We start from the raw sequence: 15,986 nt of genomic DNA, 5'->3' as shown, positions 1-15,986 counted from the left end.
TTCCAAGCGGCCTTATTAGGAATTCTGCTCACAGAGGATATTTGGTAGTTTTTCCAGACGCTGCAGAGCGGGCCGAAAGACATCAAGGCACAGGCAGGCCACCAGAGAGTGCCCCAGCAGTTGGCAGTCCTGTTTTTATAACCTAGTTTCTTCTTACAGGGAAACTTCCCTTAGTCTCCACTTTCCCCCTCAGACTCGTGGTCCTCAGCACCAAGGAACCACATCAGAGAAACTTCGTGTGGCTGCTGCTTTAGGTTTCTCCAAAAGGAGCCTCCGTGTCTATCTGTGTGTGCGTGGAGCTCTGACTCTAACGTCAGCCTCAATCTCAGTTACCCTCGAGGCCTGATCCCATGAGATCTCTTCAGAGAGGAGCAGCCTCTGGCGGGTGCTAGCATAATCTAGAAGCATCCTAAAACTGCCTCCTCTTCTGGCCCCTCTTCTGTAGAGGCCCTGAGTTCAGCTGTACGGGATGCCCTACAGGTGCCTGAATACACCAGGGTATCTTAAGGCCCCGGGTCCCCCACATGCTATTCCTTTTGTCATCTTCTTAACTCTGAGTCATCTTTGTTTTTTAAATTTTTTTGAAGTTTATTTATTTATTTTGAGAGAGAGCATGCACACCAGTTGGGTTAGGGGCAGGGAGAGAGAGGGAGTGAATCCCAGGCAGGCTCCTTACTGTCAGCGCAGAGCCTGACACGGGGCTCGAACCCACGAGCTGCGAGATCCGCGAGATCACGATCTGAGCCGAAACCAAGAGTCAGACACGTAACCGACTGAGCCACCCAGGCAGCCCTTAACTCTGAGTCATCTTAAACGTTGCTTCTGGGAAGCCTTCTCTGCCCTCCTCAAGCTGAATCCCCATTTCTGTGTTCTTGATATTCCGTTCTTCTCTCCTATCGTCACATTTACCAAGATACGCTGAGTAAATATCTCTTTTACTAGACTATAATGTATCCTAGGGACCATGTTTCAGCCAGCACCAAACATAGTACTTGCTTTGTAGAAGGTGCTTGCTAATGTTTGCCGAGTCAATGAATGGTTAAAAGCATCTCTTCATTTTCTAAACCGTGAAGAGTAGTGGGCAGCAAAGAATTATGTCATCCTCTCTCACAGGCATCCCTCCCTCACCCAGAGACCAGGTAACTCCAGTAACTCTAGTCCATTATAGCAGAGTCCTAGAAAAATAAGTATACAAGAAAGCCTGCAACCCACGAGGAGATGTCCAATATATTTTGGGACAAGCTTCCATATATTTTGGGACAAGAGTCTCAGCATTTCTGGGGCAGTGAGCTGTTTCTTGCATACTTGAAGCCTTGAGATCAATAGAGATTAATTATTGATGAATTCTGACAGTGGATGCAATGAAGGGGGCCTGCCAGTAATCCCTCCTGCCTGGGGGACCTTAATCCTCTTGTTGCTAACAACCAACTGGTTTGGGAGCAGTGAATTGGCCTCTTGAGATTCTAAGCAGTGTTCAAGGTTGGAGCACCAGACGGGAAGATGAGCATGGCCTAGAGTCTCTCCTTCTAGCTTACATTTGACCGCAGGACACGGCAGCGCAAAGCAGAGAGACCTTGGTGTAGCTCAGAGAAAGGGAAGAGTCCCCCTGGCTGTAAGTCCTCTCTCTTTCTGGGCTCTAATTTGTGGAGGCCCTGGGCCTGCCTCTCCCATGCTCCATAACAGAAAGGGCTGATGGGGCCTTCCAAAGTGGTGGTTGAGGTCCCTTGGAAACAACCCTTTGTTCCTTAGGAGCAGTGGACTTCACAGCAGGAGGGGATGGGGGAGCCACAATGGGTGCAAGGGAGAAATGAAGCTACTGGGCATTAGGAAAAATTAAGAAAAGAAAAAAGAGACTTCTGTACATTAACATTTCATAAATTGGGGCGCCTGGGTGGCGCAGTCAGTTAAGCGTCCGACTTCAGCCAGGTCACGATCTCGCGGTCCGTGAGTTTGAGCCCCGCGTCAGGCTCTGGGCTGATGGCTCAGAGCCTGGAGCCTGTTTCTGATTCTGTGTCTCCCTCTCTCTCTGCCCCTCCCCCGTTCATGCTCTGTCTCTCTCTGTCCCAAAAATAAATAAACGTTGAAAAAAAATTAAAAAAAAAATTTCATAAACTAATATGCCCCATCCTAGCTGTAGGGAAGAGGGGCATGGCCTGCTCCAGTATCATGGCTGCAATCAGATATTACCCTCGCCACCCCACACTGAGTGGGAAGGCATGGCAGAGGGAGAAGCATTCATTGATCTTACCGTGATCACCAGCAGACGTTCGCTAAGCATCTCCAAACATCTGGAGTATCATGTCAGACAATGTGGAAGGTGAAAGACACATAAAAATCATCCAGCTAAATTAAAGCACATATCTTTTAAAAAAAAATTATCTATTTTTGAGAGACAGAGCATGAGTGGGGAAAGAGCAGAGAGAGAGAGAGAGAGAGAGAGACATAGAATCAGAAGCAGGATCCAGGCTCTGAGCTGTCAACACAGAGCCCGACGCGGGGCTCAAACACGCGGACCGTGCAATCATGGCCTGAGCCGAAGTCAGATGCTTAACCGACTGAGCCACCCAGGTGCCCCAAAAGCACATCTCTTAAATTAAAAAAAAAAAAAGAAAAGAAAAAGAAACAGAGAACATGCCTTTGACTGAAAAGGATAGTTGGATAGACAGGAAGTACACACACAAAAGAGTAAAAGTATGGCCGTTTCATTTAATCTAGGACACCACTGATTATGAGGTGTGGCATTATTTTACTAAACTCCAAGGAGGAAAAGCACTGCCATTGAACCAACAGCAACCGCGATACACATGCCAATTTAAGGGATGTTATGTTAAAATGAGAAGGGGAATAAGAATCAATTTTTAAGAATCAAGGAAATATGTATACAAGATAGTACATGTTAAATCACAAACGAATCCAAACAAACAATAAAAACTTTCAGGAATTCTGAGGGAAAACCCATAATTGAGGGTTAAGGCAAAGAGGGAGACAACAGGAGCTGAGCCTGAGCCAAAGAAGCTTAAGCCTTGGATCACTGAAGCAGAAGGAGGGCATTCCAGAAAATGGAAGCACTGAAATCAAAGCCAAGCAGGCACGCTAGGATATGACGTTTTATGGACAGCAAGTAGAGCAGTTGGGGTGGGTTGTGAGTCAGTGCAGGAAGGTAGCGAGCGGGGGTTGGACAGGAAGAGGGTCTTCAATAAACCAGGGTGCTGCTTAAACTAAAATGATCTGTGGGTTTGTATCCCTCTCATCCATGCTCTGGTTCTGAAGAGGAAAAGTTCTGTGGAACAGAGTCCCACCATGTTGTCATTCATTCATTCATTCATTCATTCATTCATTCCCCAATACTGATTGAGCATCCACTAAATCCAAGGTTCTTTGGATGAAACAAATGAATCCCATAAATTCTGCCTCTGAAAGGAGATAAGTCATTTACTGAAATAACTATGAAATAAGTATCATCATTACCCCTTTTAAAGATGGTGACACAGAGGTTCAGAGAGGTCAAGTAACTTGCCCAGCAGTGTACTGCTGGTAAGTGGCAGAGCTAAGATTCAAATCCGAGCACTTTGACTCTAGAGCTTATCCTTGACCGCTGGACATGCTGCATCTCTGAGGGCCGTGCAAAGCAGAGAGATCTTGGTGTAGCTCAGAGAAAGGGAAGAGTCCCTTGGCTGTAACGGCAGGGAAAGGATGACGAGGGTTTGATTTGTGTGACACTCTAAGCGGGATGAGACAAAGCACAAGTTCTGTACAGGGGACAGTGAGTAGTAGATTGCTCTGATCAAAGAAATAATAAAAATTCAAAGGTTGTAATGAGATCTTGAATGCCAAGGGCTTTAGACAACAGACAAAGGAGGATCCCCGATGGCTTTTAATCGGGGGTCAGATCTGTGCACTAGGAAGATTAACTTGCAAAAGAAAGATTACTTGGCAATCCATAAGATGGATTATAGAGAGAAGAAACAGGAATCAGAAAGACCAATTAGGAAGTCATTGCAATACTTTACATAAAAGGACTTTTGACCCAGGATAATGCCAGAGCTAAATCATGGTCTTTGCTTTTTATTAACCTCAAAAGGTTACGGGTGTACACTCCCCCAAAATACCTTCGGTCTTTGATCTGTGAACTCATCTACGCCTTCATGAGCCTTGTTTCCATCCCTAGCATACGCTAGCATCATCTGTTCTAAAACAATGCATCCAGTTTTCCAGGAGCAGCATAGAGGGGAGAGAGCGGGCCGGATGGGGAGGCCCTGGGATAGAGGGCCGCAGGCCGGCGGTCTCTTTTCCAGTCTTGTCAAGCAAACGCGTATTTTCCCTAACTGTACTCTGTGCGCTAGAGATCTAGAACCCTTTTCCTCTCGAATCTTCTCGCCACCTTATAAATCCCCAATTTTCAACTACTTTCCTACGAGAGCCACCCTCATCAGATTAGAGCTGGGAGAGACTCATGCGCTCACCTTGCCCAAACCTCCTGTTTCAGATAAAACTCTGAGTCCCTGAGAAGGAGCAGGACGCGCCGTGGGCCACACAGCCAGGGAGTAGCGGGACACGCTACTGATGCTCGGCTCCCTGCCCTGCACCTGCGCCAGCTCTCACCTCACAGGGGCAACCCGTGGAGCGGCCTTTCCCAGGGCAGGAATTTGTGACTTTGTACTGAGAGACAGAGAGGTTTGCTTGCTTTTTCAGTGATAATGCCCATCCTTCTACAGGTCTTTTTGGCCCCTCGAGCCTAACAGGGCACCACGTGGCCTCTTTGGTACCTCTCCAGTATCTTGTTGACAGTCATCTTAAAAAGTCCTGATTGTTTAGTTTGCCTGATTAACAATTCTGATTGTTAAGTTTTGTGCCATTCAATGTGGAATTGGGAGACAAGGCTAAAGTTGGAGGCGGGGCAATTTATAATCACCAAATAAATGCCTACTGGCAATTTCCATCTGGATGTTCCACCACCACCCAAACCCAGGAAGTTTCTCTAAAAGCCACATTGCCTTCCAGAGTTTCCCTCTTCTGTATTCACTGTCATCCAGACTACAGCCTGTGGGCTGTCCCTTTTCCCTCTCTCGGCCTACAGCAGTCAGCCACCATGGGCCGCCTTGTTTTCCTTTAACACCTCTTGTTTCCCTCCCTTCCCTTCCCTTTTCTTTCTTTCCCTTCCCTTCCCTCCCCTTCCGTTCTGTTCCATTTCCTTCCATTCTGAATGGCATTCTCCTTGGAACTCTGTGTTGGGCTATGATGAGATAGTGTGGGTAAATTGACCATCTTTAAGAAAGAAGCACCCCCCCCCACACACACACACACATGCTCTGAAATCTGTTTGCTTTGCACCTGTAAGGATCATAGGATCCTTTTAAAATGTTAGCTTAGGATCCCAAGTTTGCCTTTATCCTTGTTGCCTTTATCCTTTGGTTGTAAAAATGCATTTGTGAGCTTCCAGCTGTGACCCTGTGTATTTGTAAGACACACCCCTTCTCTGGTGGCTCCCCTCCAGCTGCAGAGCCTTTGTGGAGGGCCACCGTGAGGCAAGACACATTGAGCTGAGCTAGCTGCCCTCATGCTAGGCTCGCCTGGATGCTGCTAGACAGAGTGAGGAGGAAGGACAATCAATCTCCGAGCTGAATTTCTGAATCCCTAGTGTATACAAGGCATGAGCTAGACGCTGAACAGATTACTAAAAAAGTATAAGAATCCTCACCTCCAAGAGAGGGCCTGGTTAAAATGGGAGAAGAAAATGCTAGTAGCACATGACAACAAATGAATTCCAGTTCAGGACAAGAAGTTTATTTCCTTAGCACCCATCTGATGTCAGGCATTATTCCAGGCTCTGGCTAAAGAGATACAGAATAGTTTCTGACCACAAGGAGTTCAAGATCTCGAAGGGAAGAGAGCTAAGAAGAACTTACAATGCACTGTGATACACGTTCTTATGATAGATGTATAAGTCCAGGATGCTTTGAGAACCGAGACCAAGATTGAAATCATCATTTTAATTATAGCTAGAAATGATTGAGCACGACCGTATGCCAGGCACTGTGCTATGAACAGTATGTCACTTGTTTTTCTCATTATATTCACACAGTTTTTTTCTCATTTCATCCTTACAACAACTTTCTGGGCAGGAACTATTTTTATTTCTGACTTATAGAGAAGGAAGCCGAGGCCTAGAGAGGTTAAGCAGCTAGCCCGAGGTCCCTCTGTATATAACAGAAGGAACCAGAAGTCCAGCCCCCATCTATGTGAATTGGCTCTTCCTGGAGGAGGCCCAGCCTGAGCAGAGCCAGAGGGTGTGAATGAACAGACAGAGCTGGGCTGGGCGATGGGGGGGCCACACAGACCGTAGGCTGGGAGGAAAGTGAGCCAAGGGCACAGAGGAGAGAGAGCACACGGCACCCTGTAGAATCCAGTGTTCCTCTGACCAGCAGGCATGGTCCAAGAAGGCTTCACAGAGGAGGTGAGCTTTGCTTTGGGCTTTGAGGGGCAGCCAGAGGGAACAATGTTGCAGCACAGGAAGAAGGCGAGGACACAGAGACAGCTGCGCTGTACCAGTGGCCAGGCAAGGCTCTAGGTGAAAGCTGAAAGAGATCAAAGCAGGAGACCTTGAGTTTGGGAAACCATTGTGATATGGAGGTGGGAGGGGCACAGTTGGGGACACAGCAGAAGATGAGGTCAAGCCGTGCCCCCTGACCTGCTCTTTCCCCCCTTCAGCCTATGCTCAGCTGCAGCCCCACCAGCTTCTCTCGCAGCCGTCCTCCAAGCACCTGCAGCCCCAGTTGGTGCTCCAGCAGCAGCCACAGCAACCAGCGCCACAGCAGCAGCAGTCACGGCTCCAAGCCCAGCCCCAGCCCCAGCTCGCCTCGGTCCCCCCCAGCCTGGCCCCGCAGTCCAGCCCTGAAGCCCATGCCATGCCACTAGGCCCGGTCACACCCGCCCTGCCGCTGCAGTGCCCCACGGCCAATCTGCACAAGCCTGGCAGCGCTCAGCAGTGTCACCCTCCCACGCCAGAAGCTGGGCCTCACAACGGATACCCTGAAGGCCTGGCCCACACCCCTCGCAGGCTCCAGCATGCTTCGGCTGTCATCTTACAACTGCAGCCCGCTTCACCAGTGGTGAGTAAGCCAACGCCAGGGTCCGAGGAGCAAACGGGGAGGACAGCTCGGGCAATCCCACAGCCCCCTTTCGGATGTGTTTTGGTCAAAGTCCTCTCTGGGTGTTCCAAGAAAGTAAAGGGGCCCCTCCCTAATTTGGGGCTGGCTGAATCTTAAAGTCCTCACCTGCTACCCCAAATCCTCAGAAGACGGGGCGTATCCAACGATGTATAGGCAATTTATGGGATGATCTCTGTCTTGTCCCTTAACAGCCCCAGCAGTGCACCATGGATGACTGGAAGGAGGCGGTACCTGGGGAGAAGAGTGTGCCTGAGACTCGCGCTGGCCCATCACCACATCCCCAGGCGATCATCACGGCCATGCCTGCAGGCCTGCCTGCCCCCAAGAGCCCTAGTGTCCAGCAGTCCCCAGCTCACGGTATGAAGTGGGGCGGGGCCCTCGAGGGAGGGGAGAGAGTTGGCTTTCCTTGCCACTCCCTGGCACATTTCAGTTGGGTGTCTGGCATGGGCGGGTAAACCGTTGCAAGCCCACGAGGCAACAAGGGAGCTGGGTAGGTGAAAACAGAGAGGGGGAAATGGGAAGATGAACCAAAGCTAAAGAAAGGGGACACAGAAGATATAAAAGGATAAAGAAAGGAAAGTTGAAAGTTCTAGACCGAGACTCTGAGACCTACATGTCACTGCTGTCAGATATGTTTGCATATCCATATGCCAAGCTGAGGGTTCAGGCAGGTCTCCAGTTGTCTCAGTTCTCTGCTTCATTTGGTAGGAGAGGGAGTTCTTGAAATTGGAAATATGACAAATGGCTGCCGTAGATCAAAGATACGACAAATGCCTAGGGGGAGCTAGAAGGGGATTCAGAATGAGTTCAGCTCGTGGAAAGCATCTTTGAAAGAACTGCCCAGCTCTGGGATCCCCAAGAGTCTGTGAGTGCCCAGTGACAAGTGGCCCTTCTCCACGACTGGGTTTCAGTTGGAGGATCCCTCTACCCTGATGGGAAAGTCACAGCATGATCTCTGCCTTCACAGCGGTCCCTTTGCCTTCCTTCCCCTCCCTGCTGGTGTGCACAGCAGTCTTGGCCCGGATCTGTGACATTCTGGGCAAGTCAAGGAGGCAGTTCCAGTCATCAGACTAGGTGTGCGCTGGGAGCCGGGGTGGGGAGAGCCGAGAGACAAAGAGCATGGGAAGTCAGGAGGGAGAAATGAGAAGAAAAGCACTTGGGGACAGAGTAGGGGAAAGGGCTATGAATGTCCTAGAAGGAATAGAGGATGGGATCAAGGAAAGGAAAAGCGAAAAGAATGTGGAGAAAGAACATCAGGAAAATTAAAAGACAGGAAGGAGGTTATCCGTTCTCTTGGCACACTTGCAAGAGTAAGGGGTTCACCAATTTGAAAAGCAGCCCATTTCACTGTGGAATCGCTCTAATGATCAAAAAGTTGCTCTTCAAATTGAGCCCGAACCAGTTCTCCTGGAACTTCCACTACTGGCTGTGAATTGTAACAGAGTCCCTCTCTGGCAGTGTCTGGAGACAGTTACCATGTCTCTTTCCCCTCCCTCCCATTGAAAAAAGGAAAATCTCCAGGCTTACATAGCTGAGATCTTCTGCTTTCTTTTTTTTTTTTTTTTTTTTTTGGTTACCCATCCGGTGTCAAGACCTCCCATTCCCACCATCTGGTCATTCTTATTTAGCCACATTCTACCTTTTCATTAATTCTCCCAAAGTGTGAGCCCCAAAATTAAGCACAGTAATTCCAAACATAAAAAGCCACCAGCCACCATAAGTTGGCACCTGGACCTGGCTTTATAAGCCTTTCAAGGGGCAGGACTGTTTCCTGTATCTGCATGGTATGGTAGGGGGGAACTGACATTTGTTTGAACACCTATTGTGTGCCAAGGACTGTTCCAAGATTTTCCTGAACTCAACTCATGATACTCCTGGGAGGTCAATATTACTGTTCCCATAATTCAGAGGAGGGAGTAAAAGCCTGCAGAGGGTCAAGGCCCCACTGCTATTAAACTGCAGTGCCCTGACTCTGGCTCCAAGTATAACTCCCTCACCTTCCTTCATTAGCATGATACACCCAGAGCCCCACATTAGCTCCTCGGATGCAGGGGAATGGCACCCTTGGTTCACCGAGCACTGAATCACCTGAATTCCAGAGGGTTGGGTTTGGGGGTTATTTTTTAGTTTGTTTTTGAGGTTTCTTTTTACATGGGCTGCTATCATTCCAGGTCTCCTCACTCTCAAACTTGTACAATTTATATTTTGAGCCAAAATATAGTTAATTATATCTGTTAAATGTTATTTTGTGAACTCAGCCCATAGTTCCTGCCTAGCCAGAAAATAGTAATAGTTAATAGCTAATATTTACTGAGCCTTCTCTGCTGGACTTGTTGTGTATTTCCTCATTTAATCCTGACAGTAACCCTCTGAGACAGGAACTTTTATCATCTCCATTTTAAAGATAAGAAAACAGAGGCACAGAGAGGATAAGGGAAGGGGCAGGAATGTTTTATATCTGAATTTTGTTATTCATTATATAGCATGTAAATTATATAGCATGTTCTCTTTGTCTTTAACCAATTTGCTGATAGAAATATTGACTAAGACCCGACTGAGGACACATGCTCTGTCTGCAGGTTGGTGATAACATACATTCTTTGTTCAAGTACATCTTATCCCACAACTCCTAAATGAACTGACATTTGCCTAGCTTTCTCTATCTTCTCTATAAAGCTCTCAAAAATCTCTTTCTGAAATCTATACATATAACAAGCATCCTGTTCCTGAGGTACTGTCTCTTGAGAGAAGTAAGCTTTGCACAGTGGAAACTATTGTCAACCACCCAAGTCTTAAATGTTTATCAATTCTGTATATGTTTGCATGCCTGCTCCATGCAAAGCACCGTGGGATGGGAAGTAATATATAGAGAAATAAGGTCTGTACCCTACATTCAAAGAGCTTAAGTTCTGTTGGGAAAGATGAGAAATGCACAGGAAGGAAACATACAATAAAACCCAAAATGTGATAAATGCCATAGAAGGATTATATGTAAGTACTTTAAAAGGTAAGAGGGAAAAGTTACTACCACGTAGAGATTATCAAGGTAGATCACTGGGAGGAAGTGGCGTTGTTCTAGAGCAAGGGTTGGCAAACTACATCCCAAGGGCCAAATCCATCACAACACAAGTTTTTGTAAACCATTGAACAATGGTTTTTACGTTTAAAAAGTTTTTTTTTAAGAATCAAAAGAATACTTCATGATATGTGAAAATTATATGAAATCTAAATTTCAGTGTCCATAAAGTTTTATTGGAACACAGCCACACTTATTCATGTGTGTCATGTGTCCATGGCTATGTCCTGCTACAACAGCAGAGCTGAAGAGTTGCAACAGAAAAAGTATATCCTGCAAAATCTAAAATATTTGCCATCTGGTTCCTTACAGAAAAAGTTTGCTGACCATTTGTTCTTGAATCCAGAGTTTGAAGGATAAGTGAGACCTAGACATGCAGAGTTGAGGAAAGGGCAATCTAGGAGGGACTAGAGCAAGTAAAGTCAGGGAGGCAGGAAAGTAGAAGTCGAGTATTCTATCCTATGTTACCTTTGTTTATAAGTGTAATAAAGGAGGTTCGAAAATTCAAAGAAAAAAAAAGGAATAAGGAAAAGAGGGAGTGAAGTAAACAGAGCATATAAAATAAATGTAAGACGCAGGAACAAAGAAAGAGGGATGAGGCCTGAAGGAAAAGGCAGTGGGAGGGGAGAATACGAATGCCAAGAAAGGCAAGAAAATGGGAAAATGTTGGGAATAAAAAGAAGTCAAGCATGGAGAAAGAAGTTCGTGTCATCTATTCCTGATAAAGCTGGGGGGCGGGGTGGTGAGAAGTGTTGAGTCACCCTTGTACATCTTTGGTATCCCCTGCAGCTCCTAGCGTTATCTACTGACTAGGAATGTGCTTGCCACGACAATTCAGTTTAACTCAGTGTGGTTTAGGAAGAGAAGTAACATTTATTGGGCTCCAACTGTGTGCCAAGCACTGCAGGCAATTTGAGTAAATGTCCTCACTTAACCTTCACAGTAAGCCTAAAGAGTAAGCATTATCCCCGTTTATGGAGGTGTAACTGGGTCACTTTGGTCATTACTTAACATCTGTGATCCTCAGTTCCCAGTGGGGAGAATAATGACTACTTGTAGGGTTATTGTGAACCCAAAGTGGGAATGCGTGCGCGTAGGGCTTGACACACTACTGCTAGTCGTTATTATTATTGCTCCGAATTGGCGGGGCGGGACTCCACAGTCCACCACCGCACTGGGGACTTCCGACGGGCCGCGCGGCGCTCGCCTCCCTAAATCGAAAGCCCAAGTCCCTAACCCGCCGCCGGGCTCGAGGCGCCTTCCGGAGGGCGCGGGGCGGGGCCGGCGCGGCTGCACAAAGGAAACGCGCGGCCCGGCTTCCGCGCCGGCGCCCCGCCTCCCGGAGGCCCCGCCCCGCATGACCCAGGCCCCGCCCCGCGCCGCGCCCCGCCCCCGGCGGAGGCGGCCGCGGGAGCCCTGCCGGGACGCGCCGCATTGTCTCCGCGGCGGCTGCAGCCCTCGAGCGCCCGCCGCGCGCGCGCAATCCGGCCGCCGCCCGCGCCCCCGCCCCGGCCTCGCGCCCCCGCCGCCCTTTGTTGACGCCGGCCGGGCCGGTGCGGTCGGATGCGCCGCGGCAGCCCCGGGCCCCGGCTCGGAGGCTCCCGGCGGAGAGGAGGCGGCCCGCCCGGGCCCGGGACCCCGTGCGAGGCGGCGCCCGGCCGAGGGGCTGCGTAGGCCCCGCCCGGCCAGGCCCAGCCGGGCCCTGGACAGGTCAGTGTCCGTGGCGGGGGAGGGGTTCACGCCAGGAGGGGGCCCGCGGCCCGCGCTCGTCGCACTGGAAGCCGGGCACCGCCCTCCGGTGCCACTCGCGGCCCGGGCCTGCTCGGCTGCCAGGCCGTGCCAGCCCGCGACTCTCGCCCTCTCGGCGCCTGGGAGGTGCCCTCTGCCTCCCCCGTCGCCGGGGACCCTGCCTGCCCCGCACTCCCCCGGAAGCCGCTGTGTCAACCTGGGCGTGCCGAACGCTTCCGTGTGTCCGCGCCCCTGCCCCCGGTCCCCGCGCACCCCACCCCCACCCCCGTCCTCCGGGGACGGCCATCCACCGGGGGATGGACCGGCCGTTTAGGGCCAAGGCTGCTGCCGTCCGCCGCGCTCTGTTGGTAGGGGACTGCTTCGCTTGGAGGGCCTGCCGCTTCGCTGGAGAGTTTTGTTTTTAATCTAGTTCAGTCTCACGAGGTTTTTAATTGGATGGAAAGGGACAAGCTGTTCTGTGTCTGTCCTGTCTTCCATTTTTAGAAGAGCGTTTTCTCCCTTTCTGTGCCAAATGAAGGTATACTGAATTGTGGATTCTTTACATAAAAATCGGGATTTGCGAGATTCTGTTTAAATTGAAGTCCGCAGAGGGGAATAATTTGCCCAAGGCTAGGTTGCCATTAGTTTAATGATGAAACTACCATCTGAACTCCTGGCCCCTGACTTCTATATCGTTGGATACCACCAGTCAGTGCCAGTGATCCCACCTCTTCGTCCCTTCCCCACTCCTGCCTTCCATACCTAAACAGATTTCACTGACATACTTTCAGTTCTGATCAACTTTCCTTTCCTGCCTACTCCATAGCCAGAATGTTCCCCTTCTTCCAGTGCGGTCTACAGACACACTCTTTTATTCTTTTTCCTGCTTTACAAATCAGTGACAGCTTTCCCCTTAGATGTCTCCCATCCTAGGGCTCTAATCCCCTCCATTAGCATATTGGGCCCAGAGGATCCCTTGTTGTGAAATAAGCAACCGACCTAAATCCACCATATGTCCCCGATTTTTCTAGGACAGCCCCAATTTAGAATCTTCCATTCCATTGTCTATCAGCCCAAGTGTCTTGATTTTTGGTTTAGAAAATAATGTCACTTTAACTTTATCAGACCCTGCTGTCCTGGCCTTTTCCAGCCATTTGGCTCTGGGGCATAACTGGGTAATCCAATTATCATTCACCTGGGATTTTTCTTCTCCTCCTGAGTCAACCCAAATGTTGGAACTGCCAGGATTCCTAGGTGAGTCTGAAAATGACAGGCTAATGAAGGAAAGAAATTCCTTGTTGCACCTATATTTCTGCCTCCCTGCCCTCCCCATCTTTTATTCCAGTACAGGGCAGCAGACCTGTGGCAGTGTCTGTGGATTAGGGCTTAGGTTTAGGTCACAGGGATGTCGGGTTTCATATCATTCCACTGTAAAATAGGAAGAAAGTAACTAAGTGTGTTGATTATAGGGCAGAAGGTTCTGTCGGGAATCTTAAGATGCCTGCGTAGCTAAGTAGTTTTGGTTTCACCCAGATTAACACACTTTTATTAGGCTCCTGCTTCATGTAAAGCCTTGCCCTAGGCACTGTGGAGAATATAAAAGTGATTTTCCCACGTAGCCCCCAACATCTGGATCTGTATTTGGAAATATCCACCCTTTTTGAATCAGCTGATAAACTGTTTCTCACTGTTTCTGTCCCTAAATTCCAGTCCCTGCAAGGCAGGAACCAAAGTTTCTGGTTTGGCTCATTCCCAGGGGCTGGCTTGTTTCACAGAGGGTCCAGCAGATGGGTAATGGTGCTCTTTTGGCACCTGCCCTTTCCAGGCACTCTTCATCATGGGAGCCCTGCCCACCCAAGATCTGTTTCTAGGCTTGTCTACACACACTGGGAAGGATAGATGCCTTTTCCCCTCCAACCTTAATCTTGAGAAAGTAGGTGGTTTCTTGGTCTGTATTTCTGTTGTTCTTGAGTTGGTTTCTCAGTTACCCAACTGTGTTTTGCTTGAGCAGTCTCTCCTGTTGTCACTCCTGTTTTTTTTTTCTTTCCTTTTTTAAAGCTGTTGTTTTACTGAGATGTGGCACATAGATGCTTCAGGAACATTGGTATTTCATCATGTACTCACTGCCCAGCTTTTTCCAGTTCTCTTCCAGGTCCTGACATAATTTCTAATTTACCTTTGTCAAGCACACTCAACGTCTATTATTTCCACTTCCCTCAAAGAAAGGAGGAAACTCCAGCTCTTCTTCCTCCTGTCCCTGTAATGATTCTCCTGGCTGTAGGCCTCGTCAGCTATTGCTTCTCTGCCTTTCAGTAGAGGATAACCTTTTAGGAAGCTGTTGTTCTGCTTCTCTGGACATAAGTCCTGTGTCACTGACTTTCTAGTCTAAGCTGATTGAACCTGAGACTTCTGTTCCTGCCACCAAGACCCCCTCCCCCATCTATGACCCTGTGCCTGTTACTCACTCTGGCTCAGCCCCAGAATCCACTCTTTTTCAGACCACATCCTTCTTCCTGCCTTACTCATTTCCTGTCTCAGATACTTGGGATCCTTTAGTTCTGATCTTTCCAAGGGAAAGAGAATAAACTAAGAGAAGAGGAATACATGGATAGATGGTCTTATAAACTTGAGCTGTTCTTTCTCTGGTCTCTCACACTCTCACATAGGCTGTCCCCTCCCTAGGTTTTCTTGCTTAAGAAAAAAAGAAATGATGACTGTCTCAGAATTAAGAATCAACACGTGTGAGTTCATGTCTTTTTGTCTTTTTTTTTTTTTCCTACTGTTGTGAATGTGGAAAGACAAGAACTTATCCTCAGACTCATCCTCTAAGTTTCTGCCCTCCTTTGGGCTGTGGGCCTCAGGCTAGCCATTTGGTAACCATTTGCCAAATAAAGATCACCCACATCCTATCAGAGTCCCTTGCTGGATCAGTAAACCAAAATAAAATTTAAATATACAAAACTAGGGAGTGCAATGGTGGTTCGAGTTCTGATAGTGCTGCCCCACGCTAGTAGGCTTTTTACCAAGGGTTTTATTTCCCCCCCTCTTCTTTGAGTCATTCCAAGTTTATATTAAAGTTTCTCCCAGCTATTCAGTGTCATTTGATCTCCAGACAGACTTGGTCCCGCCCTCAAAAAGATTCTCTTCTGAAAAGATATATCTACTAGAGAGGAGAGTCGGGAAATGAAAATAAGGAGTCTCCATGAATGATATTTTCTCTTTTATTCCCTTTTGTTTGAGCCATTTGGCAACTGGAAGATGAAGATGATGACTTTCTGTGGTCAGGAGGAATGTCACCAAAGTGGCTGGAGAGAGGATGCTATTGTGTTTTCCACCCCCGTGGAAAAGCAGGCTGGGGACTGCTGCCTTATGCAATCTGCCCTCCTGAGGCCTTTGTGCCAGTAACAGAAATGACTCTCTCTGCAGTGACTTGGCACCTTGTTTGTTGGAAAACATGGCTGGACTACCCCTCAAAGTGGATGTATGAACGTGTGTAGCTTTAGGTTTTAAGAGCTTCTATGGCATGGTTCAGACTATAATGTGAGTCACCATTTAAAGATTCTGCTGTGTTTTATGTTAAAAAACTAAGAAGTGTGCCTATTTAAGATTACTTATTCATCTCTCGAATAGATGCAGGTTTCATTTTGAGCACTAATTTCAGAATTTCACTTGGAATTACTAGCTACATCAGACCACTGATTTGAGAAACTCAGAGGCAGACCACCTTGAATTCAATTTCATGACACTTGAGGAGTGGTTAGGAAACTAATCAACCATTTGTTTATCCAAGACAAAAACCTTAAAGATTCTGGATTTTGTCCCATCAGTAACAAAAGTAGAGAATGATGGACGCAGCCAAGCAATGCGCTGTTTTATAGTTAAGCAGGAGTTATACAGTTACAAATGTTAGGGGTTTTTTAAAAATTTTTTTAATGTTTATTCATATTTGAGAGAGAGAGAGTGCGAGCAGGAGAGGGGCAGAGAGAGAGAGTGAGAGGAAGATGGATGATCTG

At 48.0% G+C, this 15,986-nt stretch overlaps 1 protein-coding gene across 5 annotated transcripts in view; it reads left to right on the top strand.

The window, feature by feature from the left end:
* The window catches only part of PHC2 (polyhomeotic homolog 2), a 116,144-nt gene that overhangs the window by 78,077 nt on the left and 22,081 nt on the right, over nt 1-15,986 (top strand). For 4 of the 5 annotated variants that reach the window (XM_043578663.1, XM_043578661.1, XM_043578664.1 and 1 more), the window contains 2 exons: nt 6,709-7,109; nt 7,361-7,526. In XM_043578663.1, coding sequence (XP_043434598.1) covers nt 6,709-7,109; nt 7,361-7,526 — 567 coding nt within the window. Of the gene's footprint in view, nt 1-6,708; nt 7,110-7,360; nt 7,527-11,724; nt 11,956-15,986 lie in introns of those variants that run through there. The other variant, XM_043578667.1, reaches the window with a different exon arrangement.

This window comes from Prionailurus bengalensis, chromosome C1 (genome assembly GCF_016509475.1).
Source record: "Prionailurus bengalensis isolate Pbe53 chromosome C1, Fcat_Pben_1.1_paternal_pri, whole genome shotgun sequence".
NCBI lineage: Eukaryota > Metazoa > Chordata > Mammalia > Carnivora > Felidae > Prionailurus > Prionailurus bengalensis.
The sequence above is the reverse complement of the archived record's forward strand: the minus strand, read 5'-3'. Positions and strand labels throughout refer to the sequence as shown.